The sequence below is a fragment of the Drosophila virilis genome, chromosome 5, assembly GCF_030788295.1.
Source record: "Drosophila virilis strain 15010-1051.87 chromosome 5, Dvir_AGI_RSII-ME, whole genome shotgun sequence".
Lineage (NCBI taxonomy): Eukaryota > Metazoa > Arthropoda > Insecta > Diptera > Drosophilidae > Drosophila > Drosophila virilis.
The window spans coordinates 18,412,040-18,428,084 of record NC_091547.1 but is presented as its reverse complement, the minus strand read 5'-3'; the positions used below and the strand labels follow the sequence as shown (position 1 = coordinate 18,428,084).

At 39.6% G+C, this 16,045-nt stretch overlaps 1 protein-coding gene across 33 annotated transcripts in view; it reads left to right on the top strand.

Moving 5' to 3' along the window:
* Nucleotides 1-16,045, top strand: part of mbl (muscleblind) — a 212,549-nt gene that overhangs the window by 113,250 nt on the left and 83,254 nt on the right. The window contains exon 3 of one of the 33 annotated variants that reach the window (XM_070210438.1): nt 4,282-6,473. The exons of the other annotated variants lie outside the window; for them this stretch is intronic. Coding sequence (XP_070066539.1) covers nt 4,282-4,326 — 45 coding nt within the window. The 3' untranslated portion in view covers nt 4,327-6,473. Of the gene's footprint in view, nt 1-4,281; nt 6,474-16,045 lie in introns of those variants that run through there. 33 annotated transcript variants of the gene reach the window in all.

Genomic DNA, 16,045 nt, shown 5'->3' with positions numbered 1-16,045 from the left:
TTTCAGGCTCTGTTGTGCTGTGCGTGTGTGTGTGTATGTGTGTATTGCTGTGTGTTGTTTGGCGTTTGTTTTAACTATCAATTAAAGCTCCCGATGCTAATTATGTTCATGTTGCCGTCTCGCTTGCGTCTCTCTATTGCAATCTTACCCGACCCTATCTAAACCTGCTCAGCCCCTCCACTCCCGACCTTGTCAGCAACAGAAGCCATAACTTTTGTTTTGCGGTTTTGTCTGATGTCAAAAACGTTTCTGGCCTTTTGCAATCGCTTTAAAGACCGTGCCTGCCATAAATATATATATATATATACTTATATATCTAGCTCTCTATCTGACTGTATCTATAGCTCTCTATATCTGCCTTGGTAATCTCCACTGTTAGTTCTTGTTCTTGAAATTAGACAAATATTTGTTTTAGCCTATTGTGTGACTGACTGTGAGTGTGTATGTGCTGTGTAATTTATGTGTGTGTTTGTTGTTCTCGCTGTGTTATTGATGTGCATAAATCACAGGCAGCAGAGTGAGACAGAGAGAGAGAGTGAGAGAGAGAGAGAGAGAGAGAGAGAGAGCTAGAGGGAGCAGGGACGGAGCTGCTGAGATACAGATACAAAACGACGCTTTGCCGTTTAATGAGTTGAAGTCAATGATGAGTGTAGGCATAAGTGTCAGCTCATGTCATTAGAGTGCACATCAAGTTAATGTTGTTATCGGTAATGCACAATGCTATCGATATGGTCAATACATATTACATGTATCGATTCGCATTTGAATGCAATCTGCTTGCCTCAGTCTATAAACAATTGATATCAGTATATATTGGTATCGAACTATATTTTCTATAATTAATCGATATCTCTAACCAAAAACAATATGACCACAATCCTAAGGCTACAAATTGTTGGCAAATCTGATTTTTCTTTCCTTATCTTGGACCTATTGATTTTAAATGGATCCACAATATATTTAATTCTTACTGCTCAATGTGCAACAATTATACACTTTAACTTTAATACAAAGCGTTATAAAAGCCCTAACAAAACATTTTATAGCTCTCTCTCTAGCTTTGCCCTCTCGCCGTTATCACACTTTACGAGCAATGTGCAACAACAGCAACGCGTCAAAACAATAACAATAGCAATAAAAGCAACAACAACAACAACAACAACAGCAATGAAAGCTATACAAATTATGTGCAAAAGGCAACAAAGTTTTGCGGGAAACATGCGTAAATTTATGCAAAAGCAAATTGTTATTTAAAACACTAAAAACTAAAACCAGTCGAAGCGGAGTCAATGAAAGAGATGGTCATATTTACGTGAGATAGCAACAGCCAGTTGACCAAAAGTGCGTGCGATGTGCGTGTGAAATATTAATGCACAACATTTAAATGATTGCAGTAGCAGCAGCAACAGCAGAGGTTGGTTGGGAGAACCTGTGCGGCGGGTGGGGGAGGGAGGGGCGGGGGGAGTGGTGTACACATTGGCAGACTGATGAACTGGCCTCTGCAGCAGATGATGGCGCAGTCGCTGCTGTCGTTGCCACACGCAATGATCTGATTAAACATGGTAATGAAGTAGTCAAAATGTGGTGCAACGTGGCGTATGCGTAATTTCATATATACACAGACCAACTGACCGTACATATATATCATGCGTGTGCGTGTGCATGCTTGTGTGTGGCACTCTCGCGCTGCTGCTAATTTAAATTTACGTGCATCGGCTGTCCGCAGCCGCAGCAACAGGATTCTCTGATGAGGACCAAAAAGTAAATCCCAGTTGCAGCGAAATGAAAACACAAATACACAGATGAATTTCGTTTGTGGAGGAGCGGGGTGGAGAGGGGAGGCGTTGCAGGGAGCAAGTGGCCTGGGGCAGCTGAAGCCGTGACTGTAAATACTGCAAAGCCACACATATAAGTATATAGTGCGTGCTGTAAGTATATGTGCGGCTATTTATTTCTCTTATGCATTGCGTGGCAAAAGCTAGCGAAGCGTGAGGAAAAATTCATTTTCCATCTGAAACCATCAAAATCTAATTGAATAATCCGTTTTAAGCAGAAATTAAGACAAAATGAGAAATAGTAGTAGAAAAATGTATTTAAAGAAAGGATTATTACTATAAAAAGAAGTTACAGTTACTTCAAAAACTGTTGTGAATTTTAAATGAAAGTAATATGCTAAACAAGTATTTGAATAAATAGGTTGAAGAAAAAACTGTACAGGTACTTTTCGTATTATGCTTGAAATTATAATTTGTAAGTTGAAATAAATTCAATTTCCATGCATGAAACAGTTGACGGTTGACAGTTTCTAATTCGAAAGCTGTATGAGATGCACTTTTTTCTAGTACAGAGCGAACGCATTTTACATAAATCTCGAACTGCATTTCAGTTAATACATTTTTAATACACTTTCCCCAGATGTGTGACATCTGATATAGCATTTATGCAGTGTGCGTTGTTCAATTTTATTGATTTTCACAATTCCATATTGAATATAGTCGTTTTTTTTTTTTGGCTTGTTTTCCCGTTTTTTAGTATTTTCTTTTTTCCCTTATTTTCCTATTACATTTAAAGCGCGTCGATATGTGGAAAATAGCTTTTAATATTTATTAGCTTGGCTGCATTTAATGCACTTGTCCATATTCGCATATGCGTGTGTGTGGGAGTGTGTTTGTGTTGGCTTATGGAGGCGGCGGAGAGCGGGTGGGCTTCTATTTGCATTTAACATCCACACACGTGCCACTCCCAATGTTTGGGAATACGGCACGTTATGCCATTATTTGTTTTCGCTGATTGCATTTGATTTTTGGCAAACGACAGTCGTTTGCTCTTTGGCTAACAATTCACAGCAAGGGGCGAGTGGGGAAGATCAACAAAAAAAATAAAATAAAATCTATATAAAGTTGGCTGCCCTCCGGGCAGCTTTGGCGCTTCAACAGCCGCGCAGCCCCCCAGCCGGCTGGTTTGTTAGCTAAACAAATACCACATTGTGCCATGAATAGTTGCAAGTTGCATAAGTGAGACTAGAGCATGAGAATACAAATTGAATGCAACTGCAGTACACTTATATTAAGATATGCATTTTGCCGCAGTAAACCAATACTCTTGCAATCACAACGATAATTTAGATATTACAAGCTATAAACAAATAATAACATATAAGTTTGCTTTAGTTTTTATAAGAGAATGTTTATTAAATATACGGATAAGCCTCAGACTTTGTTTTTTTATGTCTGTAGTAAGTTATCTTGTGTACTGACATTTGAGTTCCACTGTTAGATTCACATTCCAAGAAGAAAACTTGCTATCCACAGGACAATTTCACAAGCATTAGAGGCAACAATTTAACTTGACACAGGTTCCACACTTGGCGTTCCTTATATCTACATTTCTATACTCCGTCAGGCACCTATGCGCCAACAAGTCTTTGTTGGCCCAACTAATTAGGGCCCACAACTTGATATCGTTCCACAAATGTTGACCCTGGCAGCAGTTGCTGCCACCCACCCGCCATAAGGTCAACAAGTTACGTGGCAAAGTTTGGCACGTAGCTGCCCCAGGCAGCTCAGCTATCAGCAACTCTTGCCTTACCCAGGCTCGTTTCACGTAAATTAGCAATTATTTAGTCATGTTATTAACTCGGCTTCAGTCTGGCTGCAACTTGATAATGTTGGCTTAATTCACATTTCATTTGGCTTTAAGTTAATAAACGGACAGCTGTTGCTTATGTTGATCTCGCAGTAATTTCATTGGCTCCAAGACTGCACCTGTGCACTGGTTAATGCATTGTTGCGCACCGCCTAAATAATGAGAATTTGCAAATGAGTTGTATAGTTTTAGTAGAAGAAAAGTATTAATACCATTTGAATTTTACACAAATTTTGTATAGACAATAATTAATTAAGAATATTATAACTAGCAGACTACACTATTAAAACCAACAAACTTTTGACTAACAGATAAATTATTTATAATTTCGTAAATTACGTAAGTTGTCCATATTTTCAAAAGATTGTTTATGTTATTACAATCGCAAACGCTTCACATAAAAATAAATATTCGAAGCAACTATAACTACCTCATCAAATTTCGATATTCTCTCATACTTGACGTCAACTCTAACGCACTTCAAACATTTATTGCCACACTTACGGAATGATAACTTCAAATATCTGGTCACATAGTTCAGCCCTTCTTAAGTTAATAAGCTATCGTAATTTCCAAAACATAAATCAAAACAATTCTCTCACTGACGAATATTTTTCTTAATTTTTTTCGTTCTAGGTAAGTTCAACTGCAATTGCTGGTCACCCTCTTACCACTCCTTAGACTCCAACCCCTTAACGCCCTTTGCCCCACGTAAGTGCCAAGGAATTTTTTAATATTCTTCAAAACTATTTAGCGCATTTTTTTTTCTTGACACTCCGTGCCAGGCCCCTCCACCCCTGTAACTGGCACGTGCCGAAGGGGCAACATTTTTCAAAGTAGTCAAGTTAAAACGACTTCACGAAAATCGCTTAAAGCAGCAAAACGACAAGAATAATGATATTTGCACGAAATGCAAGCCACAGAATAAGAACAAGAGAAAGTAAGGAAAAAATACTTAAAAAATACTGCACAAAAAAGAGTGTGCAGACATTCGATGTGGGGTTTGCGAGTCAGCACAGAAAAAGGACATGCACCCCAAGGAAAACTTTGACTGCCTTTATGCACACACATACAAACGTACACTAATACATATTGGTTTTGGTTATGTACTTGGGCTATAGAGAGGGGCGCAGCAAACTTTGCGCTGATTTTTCTTGGGGAGTGCAAAAATATCTTCAACTTGCGTGCAAAAGTCATGACTGCCAAAAAAAAAAAAAAAACAAGAAAAACATAAAAAATCACAATTTTTGTTCGTGTGCTGTGGAAAAATGGCAAAACTTTAAAGAACAAGCTGAAATAAAAGTGGCAGACATTAAGTTCCACATGGAGCCAAAAAGCATTAGTGAAAAGTTCATAAGCAAAAGTTCGTCGCAGCGGCTGCTTGGTCGTCGGTGTAGGGACGGGGGAAGGGGGGAAGGGAAGTGGCCGCAGAGCTCTTAAAAAAATGACAGTTAAACTTTTCAGCTACATTTCGGCTAACAGCACATTTTGGCTGTTTTTAAAAAACTCAAAGTATAGCCAAATTTGTATAATGTCTTACAAACACATAACTCATCTCTTGGCTTGATAGAGATGATTGGGTGGTTGAGGGGAGAAACAGCACTCTCCTTTCCGTAATCAATGGAACGTTCGTTACAAGGCAACATTTTAATACATTAAGTAAATGCATTTGAATCCGAAAAGTTTTGCAAATATTTTCTGCTTGATTTCGCAGCGCGCACGCCCATACACCGACGCAAATCTAGACATTTTCTTAGCCTTATTTGCATGCTATAAAAAACTTGCAACATGCTTCATGGCGCCTTATTGCCCACCTTTGTGTTGATTCATGCTTGCAACTAGAGGCAACATTTTAAGTTTTTCTCTGCAGCCAGTTTTTGCACTGAGATCTCTCACAGTGCCTGCCAAAAGTTTGTTCATTTTAAAAATGCACTTGTTGATTTATTGAAATTAATATTGAAAGGCAAGTTGAAAGTTGAGCATCAGTTGAATGCACGAATCATACGCCAGGTGCAAACGGAATGTAATCAAGTTAAGTGTTAAGTTTCGTTTGCTTTTTGTGCACTTACAGCTATTTATAAACTATATTTATATTGAATGTGTTAATTTATTTTTTTATCAACTGGGCTGTTTCTCTTCTTATTTTTAAATAGACTCTCAGTGCAACTAAAAGGAAATTACATACAATTTAATTCTTCACACACTTCTTTCTTCTAAAAGCAATCTTAATATGCATTATTTGATTAAAAAGAGCTTTCAGCTGAACACTACATAAATAAAAAAGCACTTTAAGTATATATTCCATCAAATACGGTCAAAGGTTTAATAAACGAAAGATTTTTTTTAGATTCAAGATTCGCTTTCGCATGGGCGGAAACAGTTGATTCCAACACCTGACTCTGTATGCGAAACACATATGTATATTTATAGGTAATATCTAATATATTTCAGCAAAAAATATCCACGGGCAAGGCCGGGCAATACCCGCTGGTCTTTCTTTTAAGCTGTTTCCCAATTGTTTTCCGAGAATTTATTAAAAATTAAGTTGCCCGCTTTGTAAAGCTCATCAGCACACGTTCCACAAACACTTTGGTCCGTTAAGTTGTCACTTTAATAGACAGCTCGGTCATTTAAAATTCCACTTGTGGCAAGACTAAATCCACCGTATTACAACAGCAAATCTCAAAATCATGACAACAAGAAGGCAAAAGCAACAAATACATCAGAGAGATGCCAACAGATTCAGTTTTGAGTGGTGTACAAAGAAGAAGAAAAAAAAAAACAAAATACAAAATTTATTGTAAATTTTGATTAATTGCGCTGTCAGACACGCGTCAGCCACGCCCACGCACACGCCCACATCGAGTGTGACTGTGCAACGTGCCACACAAGAACATTTCTAGCGGGTCGCAGGTTCAAACGAGTTGACGCATGAAGTTTTCAGTTCGTTTCTTTTTTTTTCGGGTGGTTTTTGGGTGGTGCGACAACAATTTGAAAATATTAAAAAAGTTTTCACTTGACATGTTATTGACTTGTTAAAATGTTTTCCTCGCTTGCTTAATATAATTTCTATTTCTTTTTTTTTTTTTTATACATATGCGACTCTACCCGAAACTCTATCAAGAGGGTAGTTTTTTTATTTTGAGTGTTTGTCGTGCTGGCTGCGTCGGACTGCTTATTTATTTATAATGTGGGACTTACTTGGATATTCAAGCCACGTTTTTGCGACATGCACGAAAATTGCATTGCCTCATGGCTACCCACTCTCTGCCTCCCCAACTGGCCGACTCCCCAGTTTCAGCTTTCAGTGTGTCTCGTGCTGGGGTCGCAAAAGGGATCAAACTGTGTATAATTCGCGGAGGGTTGCAAAAATAATGTCGACTAGACTTTTATTAGACAAGCTTTTCTGTGTTTTCGTCCTCGTATACAGCATCTTGCATATACGACGCATTTTTTCGCTTCTGGTATCTTTGAAATTGGCAAGTAAAAGCGCCAACAAAACTTTGTCCACAACCAGAAAAGAAGACAACAACAAAAAAGAACTTAAAACCCAGGCACGATTTTCTATCGTCTAGCCGTTGAAAAAATGGCTCCTTTGTGTATGTGGGCAGAGTGTGTGTTCTATATGTAGATGCTGTTTATTTGACAAAGCATGAAAAATGCATGCGGATTTTGTGTGATCAGCGGCTGTGGCCCAAAAGACCGAACCATAATTGCGCCTTTTTGCGGGTGGCTTAGTCTGTGGAGGGGTGCTTAACAAGTGCTTGCGAGAGCGGTTAATTTTGTGGATAAAATAGAGACAGATAATGGATGCTATGATTAATATGTGCTGTCTGTGAAACCAACAAGAAATGATGAATACTTAATATCTTGGGAGTTATATAGTTGGGATCCACATGAGTTACACGCTATGTGTCTGAGATAGTTCAAACATTTTAAAATATATTTTTGCTTAAACAATCATTTAGAATCCATATGTGCTCTAAACTCCCATTATCATCCTCATGAGTTGCATGCGGTGGGTGCTGCTCAATGTGAACCGTAGACCTTGTCTAATATCTAAATTCACATGCATTCCACAGCATTAAGAGCATCCTATTAAACGGAAAACTACGTAACAACTAATACTCCTTTCCTTATTCAGGAAAATGCCAGGTTCCATAATGCATAACTTGCCCATTTGCAGCTATATTTTTCGCATTCTCAACAAAATCTAACGTAACAATTCAGCTTTATGGTTGTCAACATATTTTCTAAGCCACACAGCAGAGCCAAAAGCTGCCACATAATAGTGCCCCTTGGTAACCGACGATACCATAACTGTTATCTAAAGCTTTTTGTTTCCTTGTTGCTGCCACTCTGCAACAACAGCTACTTCATACACAAACAACACTAACACACACACACAGACACACACACACACACACACATACATACACACACAAAGAGACAGAGAAACGAAAAGCATACTACAACTGGGTAGGAAAAATTGTGCAAAAAACTAGTAAATTTTACGCGCATTATTTAAATTTACTTGCGTCTAATGTAAATTTACATTTTTACTTCGAGCTGTGTGGAAAAGACGAAAAATCCCTCGAGCAGGCGAAAGCTTCTTGCTCGGTGACATGTGTAGAGAAGCAGGGGGGTTGGGCAGGCGATTGCTCCATTGTTGTTACTGCTGTTGCTGCTACTGTTGCTGCTACTGTTGCTGCTGCTGCTGCTGCTATTTTCTATTTTGTACAAAGACGCAGTAAACAAGTGCACGAAAACAAAACCAAACAAAAAACAAATCTCTAGAGATCCAGAGCAGAAGGAATTGTATTCAAGTGGAAGTATTTGCAGGCAAAGAAAAAACTCAACCACTCTTGTGGTGCAGACAGTGCTGTATATACTTAAGCACACATATATAAATACATGTATATGTTGCTGAGTATGTGTGAATTTGACTGTTTCTATTTGGCTTAGTTATGCATATATTGAAAATTCTTTTATCAAAAGTTGTTCTTTGCCATTGCGTCGCCTGCTTATCAGCTTTTGTCGAGCACTTTATTGAGTAAACCCCAATAAAAAAAAAAAACGAGGAGAACCAAATTAAACATGGAAAACACACATATTGGCTGGCAGTCAGTCAGCTCGCCAGTTGCCAGTCGCCGGTCTCAACTGTCGACGATGGCGTCATCATCAACAGCATCCATCGGCCCATCCCCGCCCCCATCTTGTTGCCACATCATTGTCTGTCTGGCAGAGCTCAGTGTGCTTGCTGCTCTGCAGAGACCCTTTGGATGGGCTTTTTACTCATTTGTCGTTTGTCAGCTTTTTGGCGCGTTGATTTCCCGCTGTCATTGTTTTGGCATACCATTGCCCATTGTCAGGGTCTTCTACTCGATCTTTTGGCTATACCCTAGCTGGCAGTCTTATCGGCTCGCTTTTTCGTTTGACCTATATAGTTCGAGCAGATCCATTCGATGTTTTCCTTTATTTTTCCAAGCCTTTTTTTTATCTATATTCCGTTGTATTTCATGTTCTTTGAAGGAGCCATCTTTAGTTGCATTTAGTTTGCATTAGATATGAAATATTTTTTTATTTAGCATATTGGATTATTAAATTTTTCACCTATATTGAGCCCTGCTTGGCACTTAATAAATCAAACCTATAAAACAAAATAATTCACCATTATACTTAGATCACATCTCAACATATATAGATCCTTTGACTTACCCAAGAAATCTCTTTGCAACTCCTTGAAGTATTTTCTCTAGTTTATTAGCTCTAGAAGAGTATTCGAGCTTCGTAATGTTAGAAACAGACTTTTTAGTTGTATTTCTATTTATCTTTGCTGTCCATTTTTCTTCATTTTTTGCTTTTTGTGTTTTGTGATTTACTCGAACAATATTGTAAACGTTGGTTTTCTATTATGCCCCTCTGCCAGGCAGCGAAGTTGATTGCTTTTTCGTGTATTTATTTGGCATATACAACAATGAAATACACAATCGTACGGTCGCATTTTGGCCGCTTAAAGCCATCTTAAAGCCGTAATACAGCCGTTTTTGGCCATTTGGCAATTCACGGGGCGGCGCGCCATAAATTCTAATAACTCACAGTTTAACATAAATTACCAGCCAGCCGCATAATTAAAATAACCAACGAAGGATTCTATTCCTGCCTCTCTAGCTATGTCTCGCTCTCTCTTGCTCCCTCTCTCGCACTCTCTCTCTCTCTCTCTCTCTCCCAGTGTGATAATTGAGCTTACAATCCCAATAGGGGCGTATATACTCGCTCGTAATTGAAATTAAATGACATAAACATCAACATAAACTTTAAACAGCAGTTGGGTAAAAGCCCCAAAAACCAACATTTCAGTTTGTTGGAATGCAATCCACACACAAAAATAAAAGTAAATTAAACTGTCATATGTTCCAAAAGAGACAACAGGACAATGGGACAAGCAGACGGACAGACAGACAGTCGGACAGCTTGTGCAGAGGACAGTCAGGAGCCAGACATGCTCGCAACTGCTGAACAGTCTGCAGTCGGAGTGTTGGGTTAAGGGATGAGGCAGGGGCAGGTGCAGAGCAAGGGACAGGGCCAGGGCCAGTGGCTGGTCAGGACGAATGCAGTCTGTCTGGTTGTTGGCTCATCTGTCAGTGTGGAAGATATGTTGAAATACGCCGCGTGTCATGATAAAGTATGTCGAGTGTGTGGGCTGCAGCCAGTAGCGGCTCGCGGTTGCAGCGGGGCCCAAGCTGTTAATGAAAGCGCGCTGCCAAATAGATTTATAACAGCAGGCAGAAGGGAAAACGAAGAAAAGAACCAGAAGCAAAATACGCTCTTGATAATTAAGAATAAATACGAAAATGTTTTGAAGCACAACACAAAATACTCGCCGTGGGGCGACAAAAAGCGAGAGTGTTGAATCAGCAAAAGTTGTGGCAGCAACAACAACTTGAAATGTTGATCATCATCATCATCATCATCATCATCATCAGCAGCAGCAGCAGCAGCAGTAGCAGAAACTGCCCCTCAGTTTTAACTCTCCTCTGTGCATCTGTGTGTGAATGTATGTGTGTGTGTGTGTGTGTGTGTGTGTTTGGCTCCAAGCATCAGCACTTTTTAAATGTTATTACGTGTTTGGCCCGCAAAAGTTTATTTCTCTCTTTTATTTTGCGCTGCGGTTTTTGCTCGCGCTTGGAGATTTTTTTTGTTGATTGTTGTTGTTTTTGTTGATAATTTGTGCCTTTGTTTTGGCAAAGTTTGTGTCTGTTTTGTTTGATTATTTCTTTTTATTTTAACGTATTAAATTTGAAAATTTGTTAAGCAAATTTAAGGCATTGTAAATGTTTCTTTTGGATGCGGGGGCGACAGGGCTTATTTTTTTATGTTTGGGCTTGGACATGTCGTCGCCGAGGCACTCGAAACAAATTTGTGCTTGGCCAGCTGCCAGCAGAGCAGCAGCCCCAAAAGAAACGGCGACAGCAGCAGCAGCAGCAGCAGCTGCAACAACAAATAACAAAAACAACAACAAAATAAACAAGTACTAGTTGTAGTGGAAGAAGCAGAAAAAATCAATCTTTTGTGGCATTTGCCTGAAACTAGATTTCATACCACGGCGGCGACAACATCTACGAGTATTCCATGCGGCAAAAAAACATCTATATATATATATATATGTATATATATATATATCTATCTCTATACAAAATAAAAGAAAACAAAAAGAGAAATATATATGGAGAAAAGTAGATAAAAGAAAAAAGAAAAACAGCTCATAGAAATGAAAAATAAAATGAGGCTTCAGCAAATATCAGGGGCCATGTGAAGTATTGCAGCAGCAGATAGAAAGACAGTGCTTCAGATGGGGAGGCAGCCACAGAGCTAGAGAAATACGTAGAGAAGTGGAGGAAAATGCAGGCAAATTGCAGCTCATTTTATGCAAATGCGGATTGGGAGTGTGCAGAGTTAAACAGCTAGAAGTAAATTACAATATATATTTCTTATTTCCTAGAATTTGTAAGATTAAAGCAATAAGAGATTTAAAAAGAAAAGACGGATTCTGATGAATTCTCAGAAAGAATAAGAAACATATATGTATTTAATATGTTTGTCAGACAGAAATATTTTATTATAATATTAAACTTAAATTTTGAGGAACTTCAAACTGAGCTCTTACGAGTTTCATTTAGCAGCACATTCTTTTAATTTATGTAACCCAAAAGATTTAAAGGACTTCAATATGGCAACAGGAGTAAAGCGCAGCCAACTTCACTTCGTGCTAACAGATGTCTGGTAGCACGGCGAGCCTTTAATTAGCTGTTAATAGCCACTGCATGGTTGCGCCCAAATATAATTAAATAACACAATTAAGGCAGTTATACTCTTTTTAATTGGTTTGAGTTCTGCGAATTTTAAGAGCCAATTGTCGCACGTGCGCAGGGATACCAATTTGTTGTAAAAGTGCGTTTTTAATGGACATATTTCGACAGTTAATAAGAATAATTCTGAATTGGGAATATGTAAAATGATAAGCTGGTGCCTTCGCCTTCAAACTCACCGGTTGCCATAGCTCGCCCTCTTGTTCCTCTCTAAAGCTTGGTTTCTGTTTAAAAAATATGTTGGCACGCCTCCCGGCTGCATACTTTTGTAAGCCAAAGGGTATACTTGACATTTTTGCGCGAAAAATATTTAAAATACGTGTCTGCCAGCCCCTAACCGAAACGAACCGCAAACCACTTGAGCGCTGAAGAACTTGACTCAGTTTTTTCCACTGTGCCGCCTTGTGGCTCTCTGCGGGTTTCTATAATAACAGCCATAGCAATACATAATAATAAAGCAAAAGCGTTTGTGCAAATAAATATGCGGCACTCAAAATTACTTGGGATGAACTGATGATGGCGATGACGATGACGATGACGATGACGGCGGCTGATGACATTGTAGAAGCAGTCGGAATGGGATTCGCAGTTGTGTGGGAGAAAATCTAAATAACGTGCTGCTGACCCAAACTCAATTTCCAGCAGCCCGCAACTCAATTGTCAATGAATAAATTTACTCGCTGGCAACGAACTCCATTCACGTTCTGGTCCTCGTCCTCGTGCTCGCTCACATTCGCATCGTCCTTGTCGTTGTCGTCATCAGCGTTGTCCAGGAGTCCAAATCCATTATCCTTATCAGTGCACGAGCATCGGCGTTCGTTCGCGAAACTTTTGCTGCTCCATTATTTCTACTTGCGTTTCGCGTTGCGCCTCCGTCCGCACTTTTACTCTGCCTGCAAATTGGTTTGAGGCTGTGGCAATGCCTTTAACCACTTCCATTTTGAGCTTCTTTTTTTTCTCCAATTGCTTCTCTTTTTCCTTTTTTTTTTTTGTGGAAATTAATGACGCAAACGGCCGGAAAATTTAGTAACTTTTAGTCATGGCGTGTGGATGATTCGCACACGAGCGCATACGCTGGATTCCCCCAGTTCAGACGGCTGCTACAGTTGCTACAGTTCCTTCTCCATTGGCTCGCTGGCTCATCAGCTTTGGTTTGGCCGCCCGATAGCCATGAAATGTATGCGCTGGTAATGAAATCGATATTTATGAGTTTTCGCTTCGTTGTGTGCATTGTGCGTTGAGTGCGTTTCGAATCCGAATCTCGGCATATCGAGTCTCGAGAGGTTCATAAATTAAGCTAACGAAAACTTTTGCTTCTATTAAAAAGTTTTGCCTTGGGGTCAATTTTTCGTCTTTTTTTGTATTCTTTTCATTTTGCCGTGCTTGGCTTAGACAGTGGAAAGTTGTGTTGTGCCTGGGCTATGCAAATGAATTCCACAAATCATTAGCTTGTCACAATTGCAGAAGGTTGCCAGGGAATAGCGATAAGTTCTGATTGTGCTATATAAGGTTTTGTTTAATAGAGCTCAAAGCATTAAAAACTATTTTAAGCTAAGTATTGAAGGCTATAGTATACTTGCTTGGAGCCACATGATTTGTGAAGCATTCAATTTATGTCTAGATGAGGACTTTTATTTTAAATTTGGAGCCACTTGGCACTCACTTGCCCATAAAAAGGAAAAACAACTTCATATCTGACCACTATAGCACTCAGCATTGGTAACCACTAACACTCCACACAACAGCCACAAAACCGCACAATAATATCCACCCACTGCCCTAGCTTTAAAGTCATTACGCCCAGCACTCAGATGACGATGACGTTGTCCCATCTACAATGGCAGAGTATCAAAAGCCAATTAGCATACATTTTCAAACACACACACATACACATTGACAAAATCAAACAAGTCCAACAATTTTGACAGCACTTTAAGTGTATTCATAGCATCCACATTCCCATCCACAGTCACCAGTCCTGCAGTCACCAGTCACCAGTTACTAGTTACATTGAGAGCAGCGACAACCCTGGCATGTCAACAAGAACATTTTCATTTTGTTTGCTCAGTCACATTTATGCATGGAAAGCGGCAGCATTCACAATGTTTATATGTACGAGTGTAAGTGGACAAGTCAACTCAACTATTTTCTGCCATCTACTGTCGTGCGCCTGCCCTTGCCCCTGCCCCTGCCGCTGCCCCTGCCGCTGCCCCTGCCGCTGCCCCTGCTCTCTACAACAGAAGTGTATCCCCTATCAAATTAACAAAACAAACGCAGCAGCAACCCAAGTTGTGCAGAGAAACTTAGAAACTACTTCAAGCAGCAAAATAAACTAATAGGCAGAGCGCAAAAAGAAAAAAAAAATAAAAGGAAAGCTCAGCTCGAGCCTGGCGTGTCCTTGCCCAAGTCCCTGAGCCAAAACTATGCAAAGGCAAACAGACAATGCCACGCCCACAGGCACCCAGCCACGGCTTTTGGCACCCAAACAAGCTGCTCGGCATCGTCTTAATAAGATAAATAGGCACTTGAGTGCAACTTGTTGTTGCTGCTTGCGTTGTTGTTGTTGTATTTCGAGCAGGCAGCGAAAAACTTGAAACGTAAGCTCCGCTCTATGAGTTCTGGTTTTATTTATTTATTTTTTTTTTTTTTTTGGGTTTGGCTCTTTCCGCAACTGCCACTGCCACTGCCACTGAGGCATGTTCAATATTTTGTTTTGTTAATGATGAGCAAAGTTTGCTTTCTGTTGGGGCTTTCTCCTACCAACGGCTCCTACTCCTCCGCCCCTCTCAGCAGCCTTCCTGTCAGCCAGCCCTCTCTGTGTGCCGCTGTAAGCAAATTTGTGTGTGCCTGAAAACTGCAGGACATTTGAGCTTTAATGTGGTCAGCAGGCTATGACTCTCTTCCTTTCAATCTCTCCCCCCGCACTCTTTCTTTCTCGCTCTCTTTCTCTGTCTGTGTGCTATAGAATGTAATATGCTAGGCTTTGACTTTGATTTATGGCACATTATAAGTTGCAGAATGCGTGCCTCTGCTCTAAACTGAGTGTGGCACCAGCTTAAATCATCCACATCAACATTAATACTTGAGGTTCTTGACTTTGTTTTTGTTGTTGGGTTCACTATGAAATATAACACTAGAAATCGTTAAGGTTCAAAACTGCTCTTGAAAAATGGCTTAAAATTGCCCACAGCAAAGCCTGAAAGGTTTTTAAGGCTTTAGAAGGGAATGGGAATAAAAAAGCTGAGGCACAGCTAACAATTATTTAATAGAATAAAGTAGAGAGTTCCTAAAAACTATCCATAGTCTACGCACGGGACTGAGCTTGAACATATGTCCATTCCAAATAATAGTTTTTTTTTGAATAAAGAAAAAATAGATGGAATAACTCCATGCACAAAAATCTTGATGATGTTCCAAAATGTGTACATATTAAAATATAGTTTGGGAATCCTCATATTTGATTTCACTTTACCGTCGGGCAATAAGAAATGCTATTAAAAAATGTACACTTTTATATTTTTAATAATGTGTTTTAACATAATATGTACTCAACAAAGCATTTTAATATCACTGCCAATTATGATTTTCGTATATTTTTCTTCCTTTTATCAATCTGTGCGCTTTGGCTTTCTCAGTTTCTTAAACCTTTCCAAGCTGATTGCTTTTAATGTCTTGTGGAACGCGTTTAATGCCGCTTATTTGCTTCCCTTTTCTCTAGCTATCTCTTGTGTTGCATGAAAAACCCCAACGGTAAATATCAATTTCCCCCATTGACACTTACAGCCTTTCGCCCTCTCCCCTCTTGCGCCTCCGATCCGCTTTCCCTTATGTGTATTCCAATTACACTTGACTACGCTGCAGAAATTGTCATTACTTTGCGCTGTGATTTACACTTCAAAAGCCGCCGCGAATCCTTTGAGAGCATTTCTTACACTTTGCATCACTTCCGCTTCCTGCGCCTTCGTGCCACCTCTCTCTCTTCCCCAGCTCTCTCTCTCTCTCTCTCTCTCTCTCTCTCTCTCTCTCTCTCT